The sequence below is a fragment of the Nannospalax galili genome, unplaced genomic scaffold (genome assembly GCF_000622305.1).
Source record: "Nannospalax galili isolate Female #2095 unplaced genomic scaffold, S.galili_v1.0 scaffold18, whole genome shotgun sequence".
Classification (NCBI taxonomy): domain Eukaryota; kingdom Metazoa; phylum Chordata; class Mammalia; order Rodentia; family Spalacidae; genus Nannospalax; species Nannospalax galili.
Genome location: NW_008346548.1, coordinates 549779 through 571654, shown reverse-complemented (window position 1 = coordinate 571654; position 21876 = coordinate 549779). Strand labels below are relative to the sequence as shown.

Genomic DNA, 21876 nt, shown 5'->3' with positions numbered 1-21876 from the left:
TGGTACGTGCCTATAATCCCAGTATTTGGGAGGTAGAGGGAAAAGAGAAATGTCATGGTAAGTTCAAGAACAGCCTTCTGGGCTACATGACACTCAATCTTAAAGCAAAGAAAATTAAATTTAAAAAGATTAAAAAGTAAAAAGACAAATATAGCAAATTCTGAGGCACCATTCACTAACTTCAGAAGTTATCAATTTGTGACCAGTCTCATTTTATCTATGTTCCTGCCTATATGTCCCCCCAACACACACACTTAAGAACCAGATCCCAAGCATCTAAGACCCAAACTTTGTACCTCATAAATGTTAATGTAACAATAACTTATTTGGTTAAGAAATTGAATCATTTATCTTATAAAGTGTCCCACATTTCAAGTTTTGCTGCCTATATCCCCATGATGGCACTTACCATGTTCATCCCTATAGCAAGGTCTTTCTTGCTCAGAGAGGCCAGAGTACAGTACTAGGCTGCCCTCCTCAAGGGCTGCTGTGATGATAATGGAATATTTTGTGTGGTAGATGCTCTGAGGTTGTAAAATTGGAAGATTTCATTTCCCATAACGTCCCATGGTCTGCCCACTCCCTCAGACAGCTCCCTCTGTAGGTAGCACACAATGATGGTCTTCCTTTTCATTATCTTTCCCTTTCAGGAGCATATAGATGATAAACAGTATCCCCAGAAATGCCAGGACCCTCTTTTGTCACACCCAAACCCCCTGTCTCCTGGTCAGACACATGGGGAGCTGAAGCACTACTACAGCATCTGCCAAGACTCTGCCTTGAGGCAACCAAGCTTCCAAGAAGAAGGAGGAGGAGGGTTGAATGGGGCAGGGAGGACTCAGAACTCCCTGAGTCCCACCATGGCACCCAAACTCAGCTTAGAGGTTCGGAAGCTCAGCAATGGCAGATTATCAACTTCCCTGAAGCTGGGGCCCCTACAGCCTCGCGGAGTGCCACTTCGAGAGAAGAAGGCTACACAGATGGTGGTCATTGTGCTTGGTAAGTCTGAGTTGGTGTAATCAGGGTTGGATTAGGTGGTTAGTTGGAGCTGGTAATGGGTGCTATCATAGCCACATTTGAAAGGAATTGTAAATTCAATGAGCAAAATATTTGTAAAATGTTTATAATAAAATTGAAAAGGGTTTCTGTATAAATATCAACACCGGTGGAAATTCAAAGACCTAGATGAAATTTATGAAGCCACCTAATTGAGCTGTATTTTGTTGCCTATCCTATGAGATTATAATACTTAGATCAAACGATAATGATTCAAGAAAGGTATCTGGCATGTATTGGATATTTAATAAGTGCTTATTTATTTTAAAAGATTAAGTAAAAAAATAGGAATCTAAAACACTACAGACATATGGCATGATAATACTTAGATTATTTTTATACTTATTTTATTATTTTTATTTTATGTGTATGAATATATTGTCTGCATGTAAGTACACCCATGTCATGTAGTATGCTCAGAGGTCAGAAGAGGATGTCAAATGGATCCCTTCGAGCTGGAGTTATGGATGTTAGCCATCATGTGGGTGCTGGGATTTGAACCTCAGTCCTCTGCAAGAGCAGCCAGTGCTCTTAAACACTGAGCCATCTCTCCAGCTCCATATCTAGATTATTGTAAATATTGAGAAAAAAAAACTAAAAAGAAATTCAGCAAGATGTCAAAAGTAATTGTCTTTGAGTAGAGAGTAGTTATTTTTCTCTTTCTCGTTTTCTGTATTTACCAAGTTTTCCATTATGTATGTGGCCAATTTTAAATTTCATAGTTGAAAATATAAATTTTATTTTAATTAATTAATTAAAATTTGGTAAATTCTAGATGCCACATATTGCTAATGAAGGTAATAATTCATTGTGGTCAGTGTCACTGACAAACCCTGGACATTTTCATGTGCAATTCTTAGCACAGGAATTGTTTTTGTCCTCATCAAAGCTGAGGATCATGTCCTGCATAAGTACATATCTGAACTGAATTGAGAAAGAGAAAAGATTGGCAAAGAAATTCCTAAAAGCCAAGCTAGAAAGCTGTTTTAATAAGAAAGGGTTGAAGTAAATGAAAGACATTAACACAGTTTTCTCCTCAAAGAACAGATGTGATTAATCACACCTTCTTTGTAGGGTTGTTGTAAAAGCTAAATGGGCGATACCAACAGAATGAAAAAAAAAAAAAAAGACAAATAAGTAAAAAGTAAACAATCCATAAAGCTGCCAGCATAGTGGCTGGCATAAAGATAAGTAACTTGTAAGCCGATTTCATGTTATAAGGAACGCAGTGAGCAAACTCCTTACCAGGTTTTTCTGTTTCTTTACAACCTAGGGGCCTTCATTGTCTGCTGGCTGCCCTTCTTCTTGACTCATGTTCTTAATACCCACTGCCAGGCATGCCATGTGTCCCCAGAGCTTTATAGAGCCACAACATGGCTCGGCTATGTCAACAGTGCCCTCAACCCTGTGATCTATACCACCTTCAATGTTGAGTTCCGGAAAGCCTTCCTCAAGATTCTGTCTTGCTGAAGGAGAGGAGGATGTGTGCCCACTTTACCCACTTCAAGACACCAGGCAGTTTGGTCCCCTGGCTCCAGGACCTGCTCTGAATGACTGCACTGTCTTCTAGCATGTGGTACAAAGAAGATTTGTGGAGCAATGACCCTGGTTAGGTATAACCAGCTGCTTACTCCACAGTAGAAGGTTCTACCTCCCCAGCTTACATCTGACTTCATTCTGCCAGTCCTCAAATCGCTAAGAGATAAGCAATAATTCAAAAGGAAGTTGATAAAATTTATGTTATACACAAACAGAAATTGTCAGTGCGCTGTGGTAAAAGAAAAATGAGCAGGTCTTGAAACCAAGGCCAGCAACCGATCTTATGGAACAGCCAGCCACTCTTCCTTCAAACCTCCCAGTTACTTAAATGTTAGCACAGCTAACCTTGTGCATTCGAAGGTCCACTCCCTCTCAGTTGCTCCGCCCCTCACTCTATCCTGAAATACGAAAGACAAGGCCAATGTTTCTACCTTTCTGTAGAATGAAATTGGCTGTATTTTGTGAGGGGAATTCTCACTTCAAAGGAGACATTGTCCCATAGTGGGACTGAGGCTTTGTTTCTACCTGGCGGCCCTTGTATGTTAGCTCTGGCTAAGGGAGCCCTTTGATTCCCTGACTTTCTCAAGGCAATTCTGGTGTCTCCATTTCTAAAATCATTCAAGACTAAGTGGAAAAGGAATGGCAATTCCCAGTGTAGTATCACCACTGAACTTTGTGGTTTGGAGCACGCTCTCAATAACATTAGACCGTTCACCTAACCGGGGCACTTCTGTCTGCTTAACAGAAACCCAAAACTTTCAGACTCTGAGACTTACCAGTGTTTGGAAAGTGCCAGTCACCTCCCAGGTTCTGAATTAAAAACAATGACTGAGGCAGCTGCTGTCCTCAAGGACCTCACTCTCTGCTTGCCCCTATGTTTGTCCATTTACTAATTGGTCCAAGGGTGGTGGTGACTCACCTAGACTTTCAGAGGACCTCAGAACGAGGGTAATGGGAAGAAGGCTGTTCTGAGCCACCTCATGGAGCTAATATTTTAAAATCCTAGTGCAGATCCTAAGCATCACCAATCCAACAACTCAAAAGCATGGTATTCAAAAGCTGGGTTTAGTGACTAAAAGAAACCAGAATAATGTGTAGATGTCATTTAAAATTGCATTTAGAAGGAGCTAGAATACTCAGCTCATTTACCTTCTCACCTACAGAAGCTATTTTTTTTATTGCTTGTAGAATCAAGATAAAATTTGTGGATAATTTATGAGTTATTAGTATGTTGCATGACAGATAGCTACTGCTGTGCTGTTAAAACTTTAAAGAACCTAAGAACTTTACAACTAATCCAAGGCTTCCCCCATTTTTATTCCTTGAACCCTTAAGTTTATAACAAGAAAATATATACATATTCCTAGTGAATTAGTTGCCTGTTAGTCCTGGATGCTATAATTCCAGCCTTTAAACATGTTATTATCTAGGTAGGGCCTGGTGGTACATGCCTCTACTCTCAGCACTGGGGAGGCAGAGGCAGGTAGATCTCTGTGAGTTCTAGGTAAGCCTGGTCTACATAGGGAGTTCCAGGCCAACCAAGGCTATGTGGTAAGATTCTGTTTCAGAAAAACAAAATTAATGTTATTGTCTATAATTGATATTGTAGCTCAGTGTAAAAATCTTCTCTGTCCACTGCCTCTTATACTTTGTGCCATTTCGCTCCATAGGTTTATGCTACAAGCAAAGTTGAGTCCTGAGACTATTAAAATCCTCAAAAGTAAAGATTTATGATTCCTAGATTTTTCCATTAAAAAATACATAAAATCAGATGAGCCACTGGGGTAAAATAATAGAATTCCATGTCAAAAATCAGAATTCTGAAAGCAAAAATATAAACATCAATATCTTTATGATAGCAAAAATTTGTATCTTCGTATCAAGTATTCAGCCTTTATAATAACTTTAGGTAAGATGAATTTATTTTATTTAGAGAAAAACAGGACAGAGGCAGATTAAGACACTTGCCTGCAAGTCACACACTGTCAATAGTGGCAGAAGAGTCAAATGTACATCCATCTGATTCCCATGCTGTACAATTGACCACCATGGCACACAACTTCTCTCCAGAGAGTGGAGGGGAGTGAGAAGAAAAAGATAAAAGGGAGATCCTAGGATGAGTCTGCTTCTGCCCCATCTACCTGCACCTAACTTCCTTGAACCCAGCTTAAGTCATTGGCCTCACTCTTCTGCCATGTTCAGTTCTAAAACAGTAGCATGGGAAATCCACAATCTCTAAGAAGCATTTGGTTCTGCTTTCTCCTTCATTTACATAAAAGGGAACTAAGGTCTAGAACTGCACTCCCACATACACACCACCTCCACCCCCTGTTGGTTAATAGTCACTCAGATATGCTGAATCCCAGTTCATTGTTCATGCTACTTTGCCACATTCCTCCAAGGACTTGTAAAAACTTGTAAACTCCACATAGATATAAGGTAAAAGTTACACTGTCATTTCCACCATTAAACTGAAAAACACTTATTGCCTCAACAGTGTCTACTAGTCTGTGCAACAACTGCTTCCCAGAATTTTCTTCTGGTCCAGGAAGACCTTCCCAGAGAAATGCCTCCAAAGCCCTCACTTCAGCATCTTCATCCTGAGACGCTTCATTTCACCTCTTCTACCTCTACAGATCCCACCATGAACCAGCTCACTACTTTCAGTGCCAACATGACCAAAAATCTCAGAAGAGGTGTTGGCCTGAATGAAGCAGGGCAGAGTTCTTGGAGAAGACTCTTCCAGAACCCAAAGAAATTTCATACTTTCCCACACTATTTGGGTACAATGTAGATAGTATGGAAATCCAAATATCTTCCAAGAATATCCAACTTGGAACCATAAACAAGCATTTTCTTTTTCTAGAACACAATCCTGTGATGTTCCATTCATCACTCATATTCTAAATCAATCATTTGTTCAATAAATATTGGTTGTCCACCTTTTATGTGCCAGGCATTTGACTGGGTGGAAAGAAATACCATCTAGGAACACATAGTCCTTGCCCCATCCACTGCAAGGAGCTTATAATCTAGAAGTGCTGACCTGTTTGTTATCTATAAAGAGGATCTATGATGCTTAGAAACCCCATGGTCAGCTTTGAGAAGAATACTGTCAGCCTAGTTGACATAGTTTTAAAATGTGGGGAAGGAGCCAGACGTGGTGGCACATGCCTTTAATCTCAGCATTCCTTAGGCAAAGGCAGGAATCCCAGGTCAGCTGGGACTACAGGGAGACTCTGTCTCAAAAAGACCAAATAATAATAATAATAATAATAATTATTATTATTATTATTATTATTATTAATGTGGGAAAGGGGTGCTGGAGAGATTACTCAGTGGTTAAGAGCACTGGCTGCTCTTGCAGAGGACCCATGTTCAGTTCCCAGCACCACATGGGAGCTAACAAAAGTCTGTAGCTCCAGTTCAAGGAGATATGATACCATGGCATTGCACACATGGGTGCACCTACATACACGCAGGCAAAACATTCATGCACATAAAACAAAAGTAAATAAAAATAAGTAAATAAATAAATAACAAAAATTTTAAATATGGGAAAGTTATTTCAGACACAGTAGTCCTCTGAAGAGCTAGTGGTAAGAACAAGTGAGGACCGTGGAGGGAACTGCAAATAATTGCATCTGAATATACAGAAGAAGCTGTGTGGGATGGGAAAGGAAGGGGCTTCATTCCTCAAGATTTCCTGTAGCTCTGCTCAGAAGGCAGCTGAGCTGATAGTGCCACTTGTCACATAGAACCTCTAGATTTTGCACCCCACACACCCTGTGAACTATACACACTGCAAAGCATCCACCACTGATTATATAACCACTTCTTTCTGCACTACCCTGGGTTTCAACAAATACAATCTTTAATTTGAATCCTTTTATCTTTTCTCTGAACAAGAGAGAATGACTAGTTGAATGAACCTGACATCAGAAATGGTTAACATTGGGCAGTTCAGAGACTTTAGATCAGAAATCAAGGGAGGACAGGCAAAGAGATTTGTTTTTGTGAATGCTTGGGTCAGAAACACACAGAGAGGCAGAAGGGTTAAGAGAGTCTCTTACAAATGGTTATTTCCTGGAGATCCTAGCTCCCAGGTCTGTGTTTCTCATTTCATATCTGCTGACATGAGAAGACTAGAAAAGCTTAATTTGAATCAATACACAGAGAGCAGAGAAGGAATGACAGGCAATTAACTTGATTCCTCCATTCTACCTAATTGTCTCCTCATCAGCTGAGGAAGCGAGTGAGTTGCCATGACTACCTCCTGACACAAAGATTCTATGCAGGTGATGCCCCTGTCAGCTCTGCTCTGTAGCACATGTTGACAGAGGCAGAACCTGAGAATCCAGTCCAAGCCCGAGACCCAGGACCACTTGCTCTACCACTCTCACCTCAATTAATCACCTGTCTCCATCATTGTGCAATGACTTCTTGCTTTGTGTAGAAGCTGGGTCCTGGGAGGAAAGTCTATAGACCTCTGAGGAAGACTGTGCCCCCCAGGTAGAGGCAGGAATGACCCCAAGTTGGCTCTAACTGCCTTATAGGAAAGACAGAGGTCACACATGTGTCAAAGGCAGAAGTTCTAGTGCTAGTGTGGACAAGTGACCTTAGGCAAGTGGCTTAACCTCTCTGAGCTTTAATTTACTCATGAGAAAAATGAGGACCTGAAGTCCTGGTTTTCCTTATTAGACCATTTGAAGATTAGATAAAATCACAAATTAGGGGCTGGAGAGATGGCTCAGTGGTTAAGAGCACTGACTGCTCTTGCAGAGGACCTGGGTTCGATTCCCAGCACCCACATGGTGGCTACGAACGGTCCTTACTCCAGTTCCAGGGGAATCCGAAACCCTCTTCTGATCTCCACAGCTTTGCACAACATGAGTTCACTCACATACATGCAGGCAATACACTCATACGCAAAAAATAAAAATAATAAAGAAAAACTTTTTTAAAAAAATCACAAATTAGTAGCTGTCTTTGTCTGTTCCCATTGCTGTAATAAAAGACTATAGACTGGATAATTTATAAATAATAGAAATTTAATTCCTTACAGCTCTGAAGGATCAAGGCACAAGCAAATTTGGTGTCTGTCTAGGGCCCAGTATTTGTGTCTAAGGTGATGTCTTGTTGCATCCTGGTGGGCCAAATGCTGTGTCCTCACACTGCAGAAGGGGAGACTCTGGTACCCTCCAGAATTTTGGTAGCGTATTAATTTCATGCATGGAGCAGAACCCTCATGGCCTAATTAGCTCCTAAAGATCTTACCTCTTAGTATTATTGCACTGATGATGGCATCTCAGCATGAATTTTTCAGGGGATACAAACATTTGAACTATAGAAGAAGGGCTTCATTAACTATAAACCCCACCCCTCAAAATGCAAGAGGCCACTGTCATCATTGGTATTGTTACTACTGTTTCTCTCTAGGCTATCACACTTATCTGGCTCATCTCCTATCCAGAGCCTCTTTCTCAAGTTATTTGGCATAATCTCTAAAAAACAAAAAAACAAAAAACCATTTTTTTAATATGTGTCTCTTTTGTCTACATATATATGTACCATCTGCACACAATGACTGTGGAGTCCAAAAGAGGGCATTAGAGCCTCTGAAACTGTAGTTACTGATGGTTGTTAGCCACCATCTTGGTTCTGGGAACAGAACCCATGTCTTCTGCAAGAGCAACTGGTGTTCTTTGTTTTTTAATTAAAATTTTTTTAAATTTAATTTTTAATTATTTTTTATGAATTTTTGTGATTTTCATACAATATAATTTGATGATATTTAGATCCTTTCCCTTATCTCCATGTCTCCTTTTTGCCCCATGACTAATTTAATGTATTCTATTATATATATAATAAGGCCTATCAAGTCTAATTTGTGTCTCCAAATGTCCTTCAATGTGGGACCATCCACTGGGGCCTGGTTAACCTACCAAGAGTCTCATGCTTCAAACAGACTGTCTCTGCCCCTCCCAGGAGCTGTCTGTTGCCACAGTTTCCTTAGGTGATGTTGGAGTGTCTTACCCACTTCCTCTTCTCTATACTGGCATTTGTTCTGATGTGAGCTTGCATGGCACTTGTGCATGCTGTCACTATTGTTGTGAGTTCTTGTGAGTAAATGACCAGCTGTCTGGAAAACTCTATTTCCCTGTGGTCATCCACCACTTCTGGCTCTTATAATCTTTCCACCCCCTCTTCTGCAGTGATCCCTGAGCCTTGGGGGAACAGGTGGTGTCTGAAATAGGTGTCTATTCAGCGATAAGCACTCTGCAGCCTCTTGTTCCCTGCACATTGGACAGTTGTAGGTTTCTGTGTTAACCACTGTCTGCTGCATAAGGAAAGATGCATTAAGCTATAGATATAACAATGTCTTTAAGAGTCAGTTTGGTATAATAATTGTTTAGTAGAAAACTAGCATTAGAGTTTCTTTTATGTCCTGTGTCATGTTTAGCCTCAGGTTCATAAGCATGATATCAATGTCAGGTATAGACTCCATCCTTGGAAGAAAACCTTAAATCCAATTAGAGATTGGTTGGTTACTCCTACAATATTTGTGCCACTATTGCACCAGTGGTCATGTCTTTAGCACCTTCAAGCACTATGAAAGCTAGCCAGTAGAGATGAGGTTCTAAGGGCAGCACCTGCTTTGTTTCTCCTTGTTTGTTCTACAGCTCATGTATGTAATGTCTTTGGCAAGAGGGTCTTACCATCCAGTTCTGGTGGGTAATGAAAAGCAGGGGCAATCAGCTAGTGCTCCTAACTGCTGAGTCATCGCTCCAGTCCCTTTTGGCATAATCATTTCAAACAATACCCACCACATGAAATCCGTGTTGTTTTTTGTTTTTTGTCTTTTATTCCCTAAACATACCCAGAATACAGATATATTCTGAAAATAGTCTGAATGCTAGACAAATGGATAGCACCTAATAGACACCCTTTCCTGCTTACATGCTCACCTGCTCAATATGTTGTGATCTGCTAAAGTGCTTGCTAAGGGTGAAGGAAATACAGAATAAGTAGTAGAGGAAGGTAGTTACAAATATATCAGCTATGGCCACCTGACCAGTTACAGAAAGGAGGATTGCAATTGACATGAATATTTTTGTCCTATTTGTTAAGAATACACTTGTGCATACATTAAGTAGATAGTCGTGTTTTCTTCTATTTTTTATCATGTAATGTGACATTGACTGAGATACTGTTAGTGGTTAAGTATTGTAAATCTGTAAATATTTAAGTTATGGGACATTAAAAGACTAAACTTTACTCAAAGGACTTTGCTACCTGAGCTTGAATACCAGACAGTGATATTCCAAGTTCTAGACGCTAGTCTTTGGAGATGCAGGATTTGGTGCATTCTCTACTGGACTTGTTTTTACTTTGGTTTTATTGGTCTTTTGCTATGGCTTTGTTTTTTTCCTCTTTTGGAATAAGAATGTCTACTTGGTACTAAGATATGTTGGAAGTATGTAATCTGTTTTTATATTCATAGGAGCTTACATTTAAGAGATTTGAGACTTTAAGGCACTGGGATTTTTTAAGGATTTGGAAGACCTTTTAGAGTGGACTATATTTTATATTATGAAATAAACATGAGACATGGGGGAGCACGCCAGTAAGCAGCATTAGCATTCCTCCATGGTCTCTGCCTCTAGGTTCCTGCCTTGAGCTCCTGCTCAGGTTAATGATTGTAGATACGTGTTCGCTGAAGTCTACCTTGTGTCCTCCGTTCCTCTCCTGATCAGCAAATGAGGAGCACAACACATCTATTCATCCAGATTGCCTGGCTTTGACCCTCACAATGCCAGAGTCTGACAACCCATTCTTTTACTCCGTCTCTTCTTGCCTGGCAGAAGTGCCTTGTATATCATGTGTTAGTTTCCAGGGTTTCTGTAACAAGGGATGCACACACTGGGTGGCTTAAAACAGCAGAACTATATTCACTCATGGTTCTAGAGCACAGAGGTATGAAGTCAAGGTATCTGAGGGCTTGCTCTCTCTGAAGACTCTACGGAAAGATTCTTCTTTACTTCTTCATAGCTTCTAGTAGTTACTGGCAATCCACTTAGCTTGTTCCTTAGCTTTTGGCAACACAATTCTAATTTCTGCCTCCATCTTCATATAGCATTGTTTCCTTTTTTAAGTCATTGGATTAAGATTACCTTCATCCAATGTGACTTTATCTTGATTACATCTGCAATATTTCAAAATAGGATAGCATTATAGGGTCAGGGTTTAGGACTTTTTGTGATATACATTCAACTTGTAAAATATGAGCAGAGTGATCTGGACGGCAAAAAGATTTAGAATGTGAATAACTTTGGGTAAAAGTACAAAGTTCTGTTATTCAGAATAGGAGAGGTCAGAGTCCATCCCTGGCATGTGGTCCCTTTAGTGGTCTGGTTCAACTCTGCAAACTCTCTGGAGCTCAACTTCATTATTAGTACAAATGTCCAGACTAGATTCCTAAGGCTATTATAATATAAGTGAAAACTGTTTTTGAAGGATATAAATTGTCTGCTGAGACCTTAAAATCTGTAAACATGCTTATCAATAAAAGTCAAAACTGTTGAAAAGAAAACAACCCTTTGTTTCTCTGTGTCTTAAAAATGGGAATTCAACAGCAAACTTATTGGGGCTAGGGAAGGTAAGTGGGACAAGCCTGTTTTTATCCTGTTGTATGCCACACCACCCCAGACTGATTAAAAGTGGTAGAAGGTGTTTGTTCCTTTAAGAAAAAAATAGATAAAATTGAATCTTGCATTATAGTTGATCAGATTTTAGAAGTTTTCACATTAAAACTCTTTAAAGGAGGGATGAAGAAATGGTTCAACAGTTAAGAGCACTGGCTGTTCTTCCAGAGGACCCAGGTTCAGATCCCCGCATCCACATGGCAGTTAACAACTGTCTATAACTCCAGTTCCAGGGGATCTGCACTGTCTTCTGGCTTCTGGAGGCATTGCAAGTATACGATAGACTTGAAAAGCTTATAATTTATCGCAAGCTATAACCATGGGATTTTGAAACAGGGAGAAAGAGCATCCTGTACAGGGTTATTGATCTCATTCATAAAAGAATTTAAGAATGGACCCAAACGAAAGCTCTAGGACAATTTTATCAGACTTTTAAAAAAAAAAAAAAAATCCTCAGGGCAGGCGAGCTGGTAATCTTGGCAGCTGCCTTGAGGAGGAGAATGGAAGGGAGAAGGAAAGGAAGCCCTGAAGCCATGCAGGTTTACAGCCTGCCTGGCAGTCAGACACATGATGACTGGTAGCCACATGGCTGGGAGAAGGAAGCTTTAGAGAGAAAGTAAAGAAATACAAAATGCTAGCACAGGCCAAAGCATTAAAGAAAGCATGTTTAGGAAAGGGGTATGAAGAAGAAAAGGAACGATTACGCTTTTCCAAGGAATTCAAAAAAGTGGGCAGACTTACAGAGACCTACATGTCTGTGGCAGGGCCCAGAAGCCCTGCACTAGGAGGCAGGATTCCAGGCAGCAAAAATTTACTATCTCATTAATGCACTAGGTATTCTGCCCATCTATTTAGCATAACTAAAGGTGAACCTGCCTTCCTAGGAGTGGTCCTGTGACCAGATGATTGACCAGTGAAACTGGAAAGGTGAGTCTTCCAACATATAGACTAGAGATTTTATATTCTTGACCAGTTAAACTATGGAGCTATTTGCTACTCTAACAATTGGAGAACTGAAAAAAAATGGTAGTCGTTAATGTAGAAATCCTATCTTGAACATCTCTGACTTGTGATCATCTAAAGAGATTAAGGAGCTGACTCATTACTTCCTAAGGCACATGATAAGTTTTCCCGTAAAAAAAAAAAATTCCTGCCCCCTTTCAGCCAATATCAGCTTCCTTTTAAAATCCACCTTTTGGTTCTGTTTTCCCCATGTGGGATTAAGACAGTTCTCAAAGTTTTGATTCTTTTATCTCTAATTCAAGAAACATTTTCTTATACTACCCATTTGGTTGGTTTCCTTTAAATGTAGCCATTTTATTAGCTTCTCTTAAAATACAAGACCTCAAATAGGATATAATCCTCTAAATGTTGTTGAATCAGTTCAGAGTGCCATAGATTCATTATTCCCCAATGATTGGAATATTCAATTTTTAATGACCCAACTCAAATTGCATTGACTTTGTAGGGCCCATATTGAAACTCTGAAAAGGAAATTTGCATAGAGAATGGTGAAGTTTAATGGGCTATGACTTAGGATCAACACATAAAAGAGAAGGAAGCACAGGAAGTATGATACAGTCACACAAAGAATCCCACAGATTGCCCTGAAGGGGCCTGGGCATTTTTGGTTTCAAATAGTCACTGGATAAGAACTACATCTGGGAAAGAGGCATGATTTAGCATTCCTTCACTGGGGGAGCAAATGCCTCCAGGAGACCTAGGTAGTGCATCACAGCATACATTACGACCCACCCTGTATGCTCCTTCATTCAATTTTCTTCACCTAATAAATTCTAGAACCAGCATCATCCATTAACAACAACAGAATCTCTATTCCTGTGTACGTTTAGTGGATGGGCTATAATCTCTAGCTGGTCTCAAAGTAATTTTCATTTTTTTCAATAAAAAGGAATTAAATATTGGTACATAGTACAATGTGGATGAACCTTGAAGACATTGTATTAATGAAAAAAGCCAGACACAAAGGTCATGTGTGTTATGATTTTATTTATGTGAAATATCCAGAATAGATAAATGAACAGAAAGAGGTTTGTGATTTCCAAGAATGGAGAGAAGAGGGAAGAGAGAGTAACTTCTTGATGGGTGCCTGGTTTTCTTCTATGACAATAAAAATGGAAACAAATATCCTCACTCACCCACACAGTCTTCATACTTCCACACCTAGCTCAGGTCAATCACATAGCCTGCGTGCCAGACCAGCCACATAAGTATAGTGGTCAGCCCTAAACACTTGTACATAAGTGTGACACTAAATTGACTCAGTAGATTTTATATATATATAAAAAATATATATATATACATATATATGTGTGTGTGAGTGTAACACTATGTAACACACACACATATATATATAACAATAATAATTAAAAACGAGATCATGAATTTGAGACAGAGTCAGGGTGAACACAGGAGGAGCTGGAGGGAGGAGAGGGAAGGGGTAGAAATAATGTAAATACAGTACTCATGTATGAAATTCTAAAAAATATTAAAAATTCAAATTAAAAAGAAAGAAAATGGAACCGTGTAGAGGTGGTGGCTACATGGCATTGTGAGTTAACGAATGCCACTGAATTACACACTTTAAAATGACTAATTCTATCTCAATTAAAAATTTTAATTATGGAAGCTGGAAAGATGGCTCGGTGGTTAAAAGCACTGGTTGCTCTTGCAGAGGACCAGGGTTTGATTCCTAGCATTGAACAACCATCCCTAACTCCAGTTCCTAGGTATCCAAGGCCTTCTTCTGACATCTGTAGGCATTTCATGACACCAGTACACTTATATACATGCAGACAATACACTCATATACATACAGTAAAAATAATTTTTAAAAATTTTAGTTATGGGGGCTGAAGAGATGGCTCAGCGGTTCAGAGCACTAGATGCTCTTGCAGAGGACCTGGGTTAGATTTCCAGTACCCGCATAGCGGCTAACAACCATCTGTAACTCCAGTCGCAGGGGATCAAACCCTCTCTCCTGACCTTCTCAGGCACTGCATGACACAGGCACACTTACATACATGTAGGAAATACACTTATACACATAAAATAGAATAATAAATAAAAATATTTTAATTATGAAAAAATAGTAATTTTTTTAAAAAAGATTTATTTTTATGGAGCTGGAGATGTGTGTCTGTGTCTGTGTGTCTGTGTTTGTCTGTGTGTGGGTATGTGCGCTTGCGTGCAGGTATCTGAGAAGCAGATTGTAAAATTTATATAGAAATACGAAAGACCTAGACTAGCCAAAACAATTTTTAAAAAGAACAAATATCCAGGGCTGGAGAGCTGGCTTATCGGTTAAAAGAATTTCTTCCTTGCAGAGGACCAGGGTTTGATTCCCAGCACCCACATAGTGGCTAACAACCATCTGTAACTCCAGTTCCAGGGGAATTCAATGCTCTCTTCTGACCTCTGTGGGCATTGTGTGACACAGGTGCACTTACATATATGCAGGCAATACATACATATAAAAATAGTAAATAATAAATAATTAAAAATAAAATAACAAATATCCAGAATAGGTAAACATAGAGACAGGAAGAGAATTGGTAGTTTCCAAAAGTGAGAAAAACAGGATTGGGGATTGCTTGGTCCCTGATTTCAAAACTTACTATAAATTATAGTTATTAGCCAAATTGGTGGTACATGCTTCCAATCTGAGCACTAGGAGGTTAAGGCATAAAGATTATGAGTTTGAGGCCAACTCAGGCTGTCTAACAAGACCATACCTCAAAAACACTAAGGCTGGGTTTGGAGAGATGACTCAATGGTTAAGAGCATTAGCTGCTCTTGCAGAGAGAGGATCAAGGTTCAGTTCCCACACTCACATAGTGGCTAACAATCTTCCATAACTCCAGTTCCAGGAGATTTTATGCTCTCTTTTGGCCTCTGCAAGCATTGCACACATGTGTGCACTTACATACATGCAGGTTAAACACTCAGACACATAAAAAATAAAAATCAATCAATGAACAGACACACACACACCACACATACACACACACACACAAACACACACACACAAACACACACACACAAACACACACACACACACACACACACACACACAAAGGCTGAGGATGTGCTCCAGGGAACCATAGAATGCTCTCCTAGTGGGCACACCTTGGACTCAATCTGGGAACTTAAAAAAAAGGTTAACAAACAGTATGATATTTGTGTACAAATGTTGAAAAAAAACCCAAAAGTCCAGAAATCCTTAAGTTTATAATCAACTGATTTTGACAAAGGCAACCTACAATTAAAAGTCTTTTAAACAAACAGTGCTCAGATAACTAGATACAAAATAGAAAATAGATAACTACATACAAATAATGAACTTACACTAAGTGAAAGCTGCAAGATACAAAGAGACCGTGTATGCTAGATGTGGTGGCAAAGGCCTGGAATCTCAGCACTCAGGAGGTGGAGGCAGAGAATTATGAGTTTGAGACCAATCTGGGCTGCATATCAAGACCCAGAATCAAAATAGCAACAAAAACTCAAAAGGAAAAGAAAAACAAAACCAATAGCTGGAGATGTAATTCAGTGTCACACTGCTTGCCTGCCATGCGTGAGACCATGACTTCCATCTCTGGGGAGAGAGAGAGAGAGAGAGAGAGAGAGAGAGAGAGAGAGAGAAAGAGAAAGAGGGAGAGAGAGAGAGAGAGAGAGAATTATATAAACCAACGTATAAGAAATTCATCCAAAAGACAAATATATAGAAATAAATCATAGATTAGTGATTGACTTGGGCAGGAAGTAGAAACTGAATTAATAAATGACCATAGAAGATTTTGCTATGGATTCAGTTGTACCTCCCCAAAATTCATATGTTGAGCTCTAACCCACAAAGTAATTGTACTTGGGAGCTAGGATCTGCAGGGAGGTAATTAGGATTAAATTAGATCATAAAATGAGATTTTGATAAGATTAATGTCCTTAAAAGAAGAGAACGCGATGAGGCCCTGCAAGGTATAGAAGGGTCAAATTCCCTGCAGGAAACCCCTGAGAAGCTGACTGCATGAAACCATCAGGGTAAAATTTACATAGCAATATAAACCCCAGGATTTGGGAGATGCCAAGAACATATGACATTTGCCAAGGAAAACTGTAGGCACTGAGAGGACCCAGCCCAGAAGAGAGGTCACGTGTGCTACAGGCAGAGGTGCAGTAGGCTGCCTACCCCAGCTGAAGACCATGTAATGACACCATGTGCCCTGAATGCTAGACATGGAGATACAGGGTTTGCTGTATGCCTCCTAGATTTCAGTCTTGCTCTGATTCGATTTTCTTCCCTTTTGGAATGAGAATGTTTGCTCTGTGCCTTTGTATTTTAAAATTACATAACTTCCTTTTCGATTTTACAGGGGCTCACAGTTAAGAGTTTACCTCAAATTTTGAAGAAATTGAAATTTGGACTTTGAAAGTATTAGAGACCATTTAGATGATGGGACTCTTGAAGTTGGACTACGTGCATTTAGTATTGTGAGATGACTGACCATTAGCCTTGGTAACCAGAAGTAGAATGTCATATTGAATCTGAACTGTCCTCTACAGGTTGGTGCTGTGAATGCTTGTTCCCCAGTCGGTGGTGCTATTCTAGGAGGCTGTGGAATTTTTCAGGAGGTGGGGTTTCTTTGCTCTAAGTAGGACACTAGGAGCAAGCCTCCGAAGGTTATCACCTGGCACCTGTTCCAGCACTCTCTCCCTTCCTGGTCCACTGTGATGAAAAGAGACGGCAGGGACTCACCAGCATGAACCTTCTCCATCACGATGGACTGAGAGCTTTCGAAACCATGAACCAAAATAAATCCCTTAAGTTGTTTCTATGAGGTAGTGTGGTCATAGTAATACAAAAGTAGCAAACACAGTGAAACTTCAATTCTCAGGGTAGCATCCTTTCAAAACTGAATTGCCATATCCTGTGTCCCTTTCCTCTGGCTCCTACCTCTGAGACTTGGCTTTCATCTTCCCCAGGTTCCCTAAGGGAACTGAGCTCAGCTCCTTCTGTTCCCATAAGAAATCTACTCATACCGAGCAACTTACGTTAGTAGAATTATCTAAGGTGTAAGAGAAGAGGGAAATAGAGAAGAGTTGCAGGTCGCCATATTCTGAGGTTTGTCTCTTTCTGTGACTGGCCCTCACTGGTGACCTTTGTCTCAAATTTAGTCTGAGAGCATCTAAGGCCTCTCCTATCTTTGATGCCCAGACTCTGGGGATCTCTATCTTTTTTCCAACTGAGTTAATATCAATGTACACTTTCTATACAAATACACTATCTTTCTAAGAAAAAATAACAACTCCATCTTGTTAAAAACCATCTTTTGCACTTTGGGGAATTCAGAAGCAAAATAAACAGTCGAAAATGAAAGAACTCTTAATGTCTGTTAACATGACACTGCTTACTGAAAAAACAAGTTGCTCCATGTCTGTGCTTCTCCTTTCTCTCAGTGAAGCAGCCTTTAAAAAGTGAAACACTTTGTAAGGCTCAGCTTATTCCTGACTTTATCCTCCTTCATTCTGTTTCTGAAGGTTCATGATAGTCTTTTGTGTTCGAGCTTATCTGTAATCCCCTCCCTCTGCCTTTTGTTCATGTCCTTTTCAAAGCCTGCGCTCTGCCGAGAACTCCCTGTACAACCACCTCTCTCTTTATCTATCTTCCCCTTTATCACTGGAATTATTTATTCCCTATTATATTATAACCAGGATTTTATTGTTTAAATCTCCCACCTCTCCCAAGTCATATTCTTTTCTAAAGTCTCACATCACAGAATCACACCTGTGGTAAAATGCTCTTTTGAAGTGAAGAGTTAATTTGTAATGCAAATAATTACTTCTTTATTTATCTCATTTTCAAGTAGGTATTTTCACATATCAAATTTTCATAAAGATAAATTGGGGGCAAATTACTTCACACTTTTCCCTTCTCCGTCACTTTCTCTCCCTTCTCCTCCCACTTCCTCTGTCCTTTTCACCTCTAGTTGTTTCCAGCCTCTCCTTCTGGGATTGGTGTGAACCCCCAGGGTTTCTCTTACTGGCTCTGCTTTTATTGAAGTGAAATACTTTCTGCTCATGTACTGGAGAAAACCTTTGTTGTACCGAGAAAACCCACCCAAACTTTCCATCTGCTTCTAAAGAAATCCTTGAGAAAAGCCAAGGGAAGGGAATTGTCTGTAATCCCTGCTAGCTTGGAACTTCCTTCACCTAAACTGTCCTGTTTCTATCAACTTTGATTAAAGTCCACCTGATACAGTTGACAAACACTAAGAAATGAATGTCTTCATGCCTGGGCTTTTCCAGGAGTAAATGAGGATGGTGATCTCTGGGCCATCTCACCAAGTTGTTGGGGGGAAAAAAAAGATAGAAAATAATACAGATTGCAAAGCATGACTCACATATAAAAGAATATATACTACTTATATTTAATCATAGATCTGTTCCCTGATAATATCAAGGACAAGATTTCTGAGTGTGGAACTGAGCAGAAATGAATTGCTCTTAGAAAGGACTGAGAGCCAGGAACACTATGTCTTTTAAATCAAGGTTTGCTGAGTCCCCATCCACATGGAGGGGAAGGAAAGGCCAAGGGGGTTACAGTGCTTCAGAAAATGACAATACTGTTGGGTTCTGACCTGAATTACTTCACTCTGCAAATATTATAAGAACAAAGCTGCTGAGAATATTGAGGTAGAAAATAATAGAAGTAAGCAAGCAAGACTTGTGCAGAATTATCAGGAAGGTAAAGTGGGGTACAGACAGTCCTTGAGACAAGCATTCGACACACAGTAGCAATAGAAAAGAAGTGAGAAAAGGCTTTATCAAACGAGACTAAATCAATTTATATCTCAAAAACAAGATAGAGAATCTGTAAAACACTAGTACTTTCACACTAATGTGAAGAAGGATTTAGTAAGAAGCTTGAAAGAGTTCAATCCTTTCAAACAAGAAAGCAGAGGCTTACCTGGTAACTCCATCTCATCCATCTTTCCATTTTCACCATCACCGTATCAAATCCTTGGCAGATTAAAAAAAATATTTATTACTTTTATTTTACGTGTATGAGTGTTTTGCCTGCACATATGTAAGTGCGTCCATGTCATGTGGAAGTCAGAAGAGGGCATCAGATCCCCTGGAACTGGAGTTACAGATGGTTGTTAGCCACCGTGTGGGTGTTAGGAATCAAACCCGGGTCCTCTGCAAGAGTGGCCAGTACTCTTAACCACTGAGCCCCCTTGCCAGATGAACAAATGTCAAGGAGAATTTAAGGTTCTAAGCAAATCATGGAGGTAGGAATTAGAATCTTAATTTCTTTCATAAAAAATGGGATAAACAAATAAATAGAGTGCTTAGTTTTAAATTGTGCTGCTCTGTTAATTATGTAGCCAAGACCTTACTAGCTCCCAAGGAGAAGATAAAGACTAAGAAAAGAAAGCTGAAATGTCCAATTGGAGGAAACACTAGAGTCTACATGTAAGGCTAGGTGTGGTCTAGTCAAGAAAAATTAACCTTAGATAATTTATTTCATCCTTGGAAAATATTATAAAACATACCAAACACTTAGAATATTTTTAAAAATAATAACTGTGCATAATGGCTTTATCAAACATTTATATTATTTCATGTTCATTGAAGATGATGTAAAGCAAAGATACATTACAAATAGAAGTGATCTTCCCTATATCATTTTTCTCCTCTATGCCCTGAAGAAATTACTCTCTAGCATTCAGTGCTTATCATTTTCCTGTTTTATACGATACATATGCATGTATCCATGTAGCACTGGATTTTAGGATTTCAAAATGTATATTAAGCACTATTCTCTGAAACTTCCTTTCCCATAGAAATTGATACATGTAGGTTTAGTTCATTCCTTCATTCATTTTAATTGCTGCATAAACATACCATTCTCCTGCTGATAATCATTTACTTCGTTCTCAAATATGTATTGCTTTAAAAAGCCACAACAATGAATATTCTTGTACATGTATCCTTGAGCATATGTGCTAAACTTCTTCTTTAGTAGATATTATCAAATTGCTTTCCAAAGCAGTTATATGGATTTATTTCCCATTCCTAGTATATGAAAGTTACTAGTTATGTGAATTTTCCTATCCTTTTGAGTTATTAACTGCAGACAATGCCCCTCTTACAGTGCTTCTAGTTATGATTCTCCAGCATCACAATGATGCAAAAGTGATACGTATTCAATAGAAATCATACTTCAAATTTTGATCTTTTCCTAAGCTACCAGTATGCATACGTAGTACAATACTCTTTTGAAAGGCTGGTGTGCTGAATAGCTTCAGTTGCCAACTTGATGCACCTGGAAAGAGGAAACATCAGTTGGGGGCATCTCCTCTATCAGATTGGCCTGTGGCAAGTCTGTGAGACATTTTCTGGATTGTTGAGTGATGTGGGAGGGTCCAGTCCACTGTGGATGTTGCCACCCTTGGACAAATGGTCCTGAGTTGTATAAGAAAGCAAGCTGAGCACAGGCCAGAGGAGCAAGCCAGTAAGCTGCATTCATACACTGCCTACGCTACAGTTCTTACCTCCAGGTTCCTCCCCTGAGATCCCACCTAGTTTCTCTCAAGGATGAACTGTGTTTGGGATGTGTACGCCAAACAAACCCTGTCCTTCCTAAGTTGCTTTGGTCATGGTGTTTAACACAGCAATAGAAAGATAACTAAGACAGCTGGGTAGTACCAGTGAGCTGTGCATCTAGGAACCGTGCTATTGCAAGGATAAATAACTGTATAGTGTGTTGCTAAGCTATGATGCTTGGTAGGCTAGTTGTATTGAATGCATTTTCCACCTACAATATTTTCAGCTTAACAGTGGGTTTATTAGAATGTAATCCCATGGTAAGTCAAGAAGCATCTGTATTAAATTTGTTGATCTAATCGGTATGATTTGTTTCTAAATATTTTTTAATATTAGTTCCACTATTGATATCATTATCTTTTCCAATCACCTATTTCCTGAATATAAAAATAGAACTGATTTCTTTATTAATCTTGTATCTATCAGCATTGACTGTCTCTAAGTAAGCCTTGTAATTGGCAGATCTTAGATTTCCTCAAATATATTGACTACAAATAAGATTTGTTTGGAAATTCTTTATAATTTTTATATCTTCTATTATTTTTATCAACTTATTGCAATGTCTAGGAAGTCCAATAGAATGTAGAATGAAAGTAGCAATGTAGTTTTTTAAATTTTTGATTGAATTTTTGTGTATTTCATACATAAAAATCATCTTGTTTAACAAAATTTCATCATTAATTTTCTACAACATTTTTTGATAGATACCTTTCAGCAGTTTAGAGCATTCCTTTATCCACAGGTACAATGAGTTTAGTTGCTTGTTCCTTTATGAATTAAAAACTGCTACACAAGAGCTAGAGAGATGTCTCAGCAGTTAGGGGCACATAGAGCTCTTCCAGAGGACCCAGGTTCGGTTCCCCGCACCCATATCAGGTGGTTCATAACTACCTGTGACTTCAGCTTGAGGGGATCTGGTGCCCTCTTCTGGATTCCATGGGCACCT

General features: G+C 39.3%; 2 protein-coding genes across 8 annotated transcripts in view; one reads left to right on the top strand and one right to left on the bottom strand.

Moving 5' to 3' along the window:
• Drd3 (dopamine receptor D3) overlaps nucleotides 1-2624 on the top strand; it is a 53361-nt gene extending 50737 nt beyond the window's left edge. Inside the window, exons 5-7 of one of the 3 annotated variants that reach the window (XM_017800554.1) lie at nucleotides 690-852; nucleotides 952-999; nucleotides 2330-2526. In XM_017800554.1, coding sequence (XP_017656043.1) covers nucleotides 690-852; nucleotides 952-999; nucleotides 2330-2526 — 408 coding nt within the window. Of the gene's footprint in view, nucleotides 1-650; nucleotides 1000-2329 lie in introns of all 3 variants that reach the window. The other 2 variants (XM_008842862.1, XM_008842863.1) reach the window with 2 other exon arrangements.
• Nucleotides 1-21876, bottom strand: part of Qtrt2 (queuine tRNA-ribosyltransferase accessory subunit 2) — an 88514-nt gene that overhangs the window by 2103 nt on the left and 64535 nt on the right. For 2 of the 5 annotated variants that reach the window (XM_029568176.1, XM_029568177.1), the window contains exon 10: nucleotides 19288-19340. The exons of 2 other annotated variants lie outside the window; for them this stretch is intronic. In XM_029568176.1, coding sequence (XP_029424036.1) covers nucleotides 19288-19340 — 53 coding nt within the window. Of the gene's footprint in view, nucleotides 1-10698; nucleotides 10802-19287; nucleotides 19341-21876 lie in introns of those variants that run through there. One more of the 5 variants, XM_029568178.1, reaches the window with a different exon arrangement.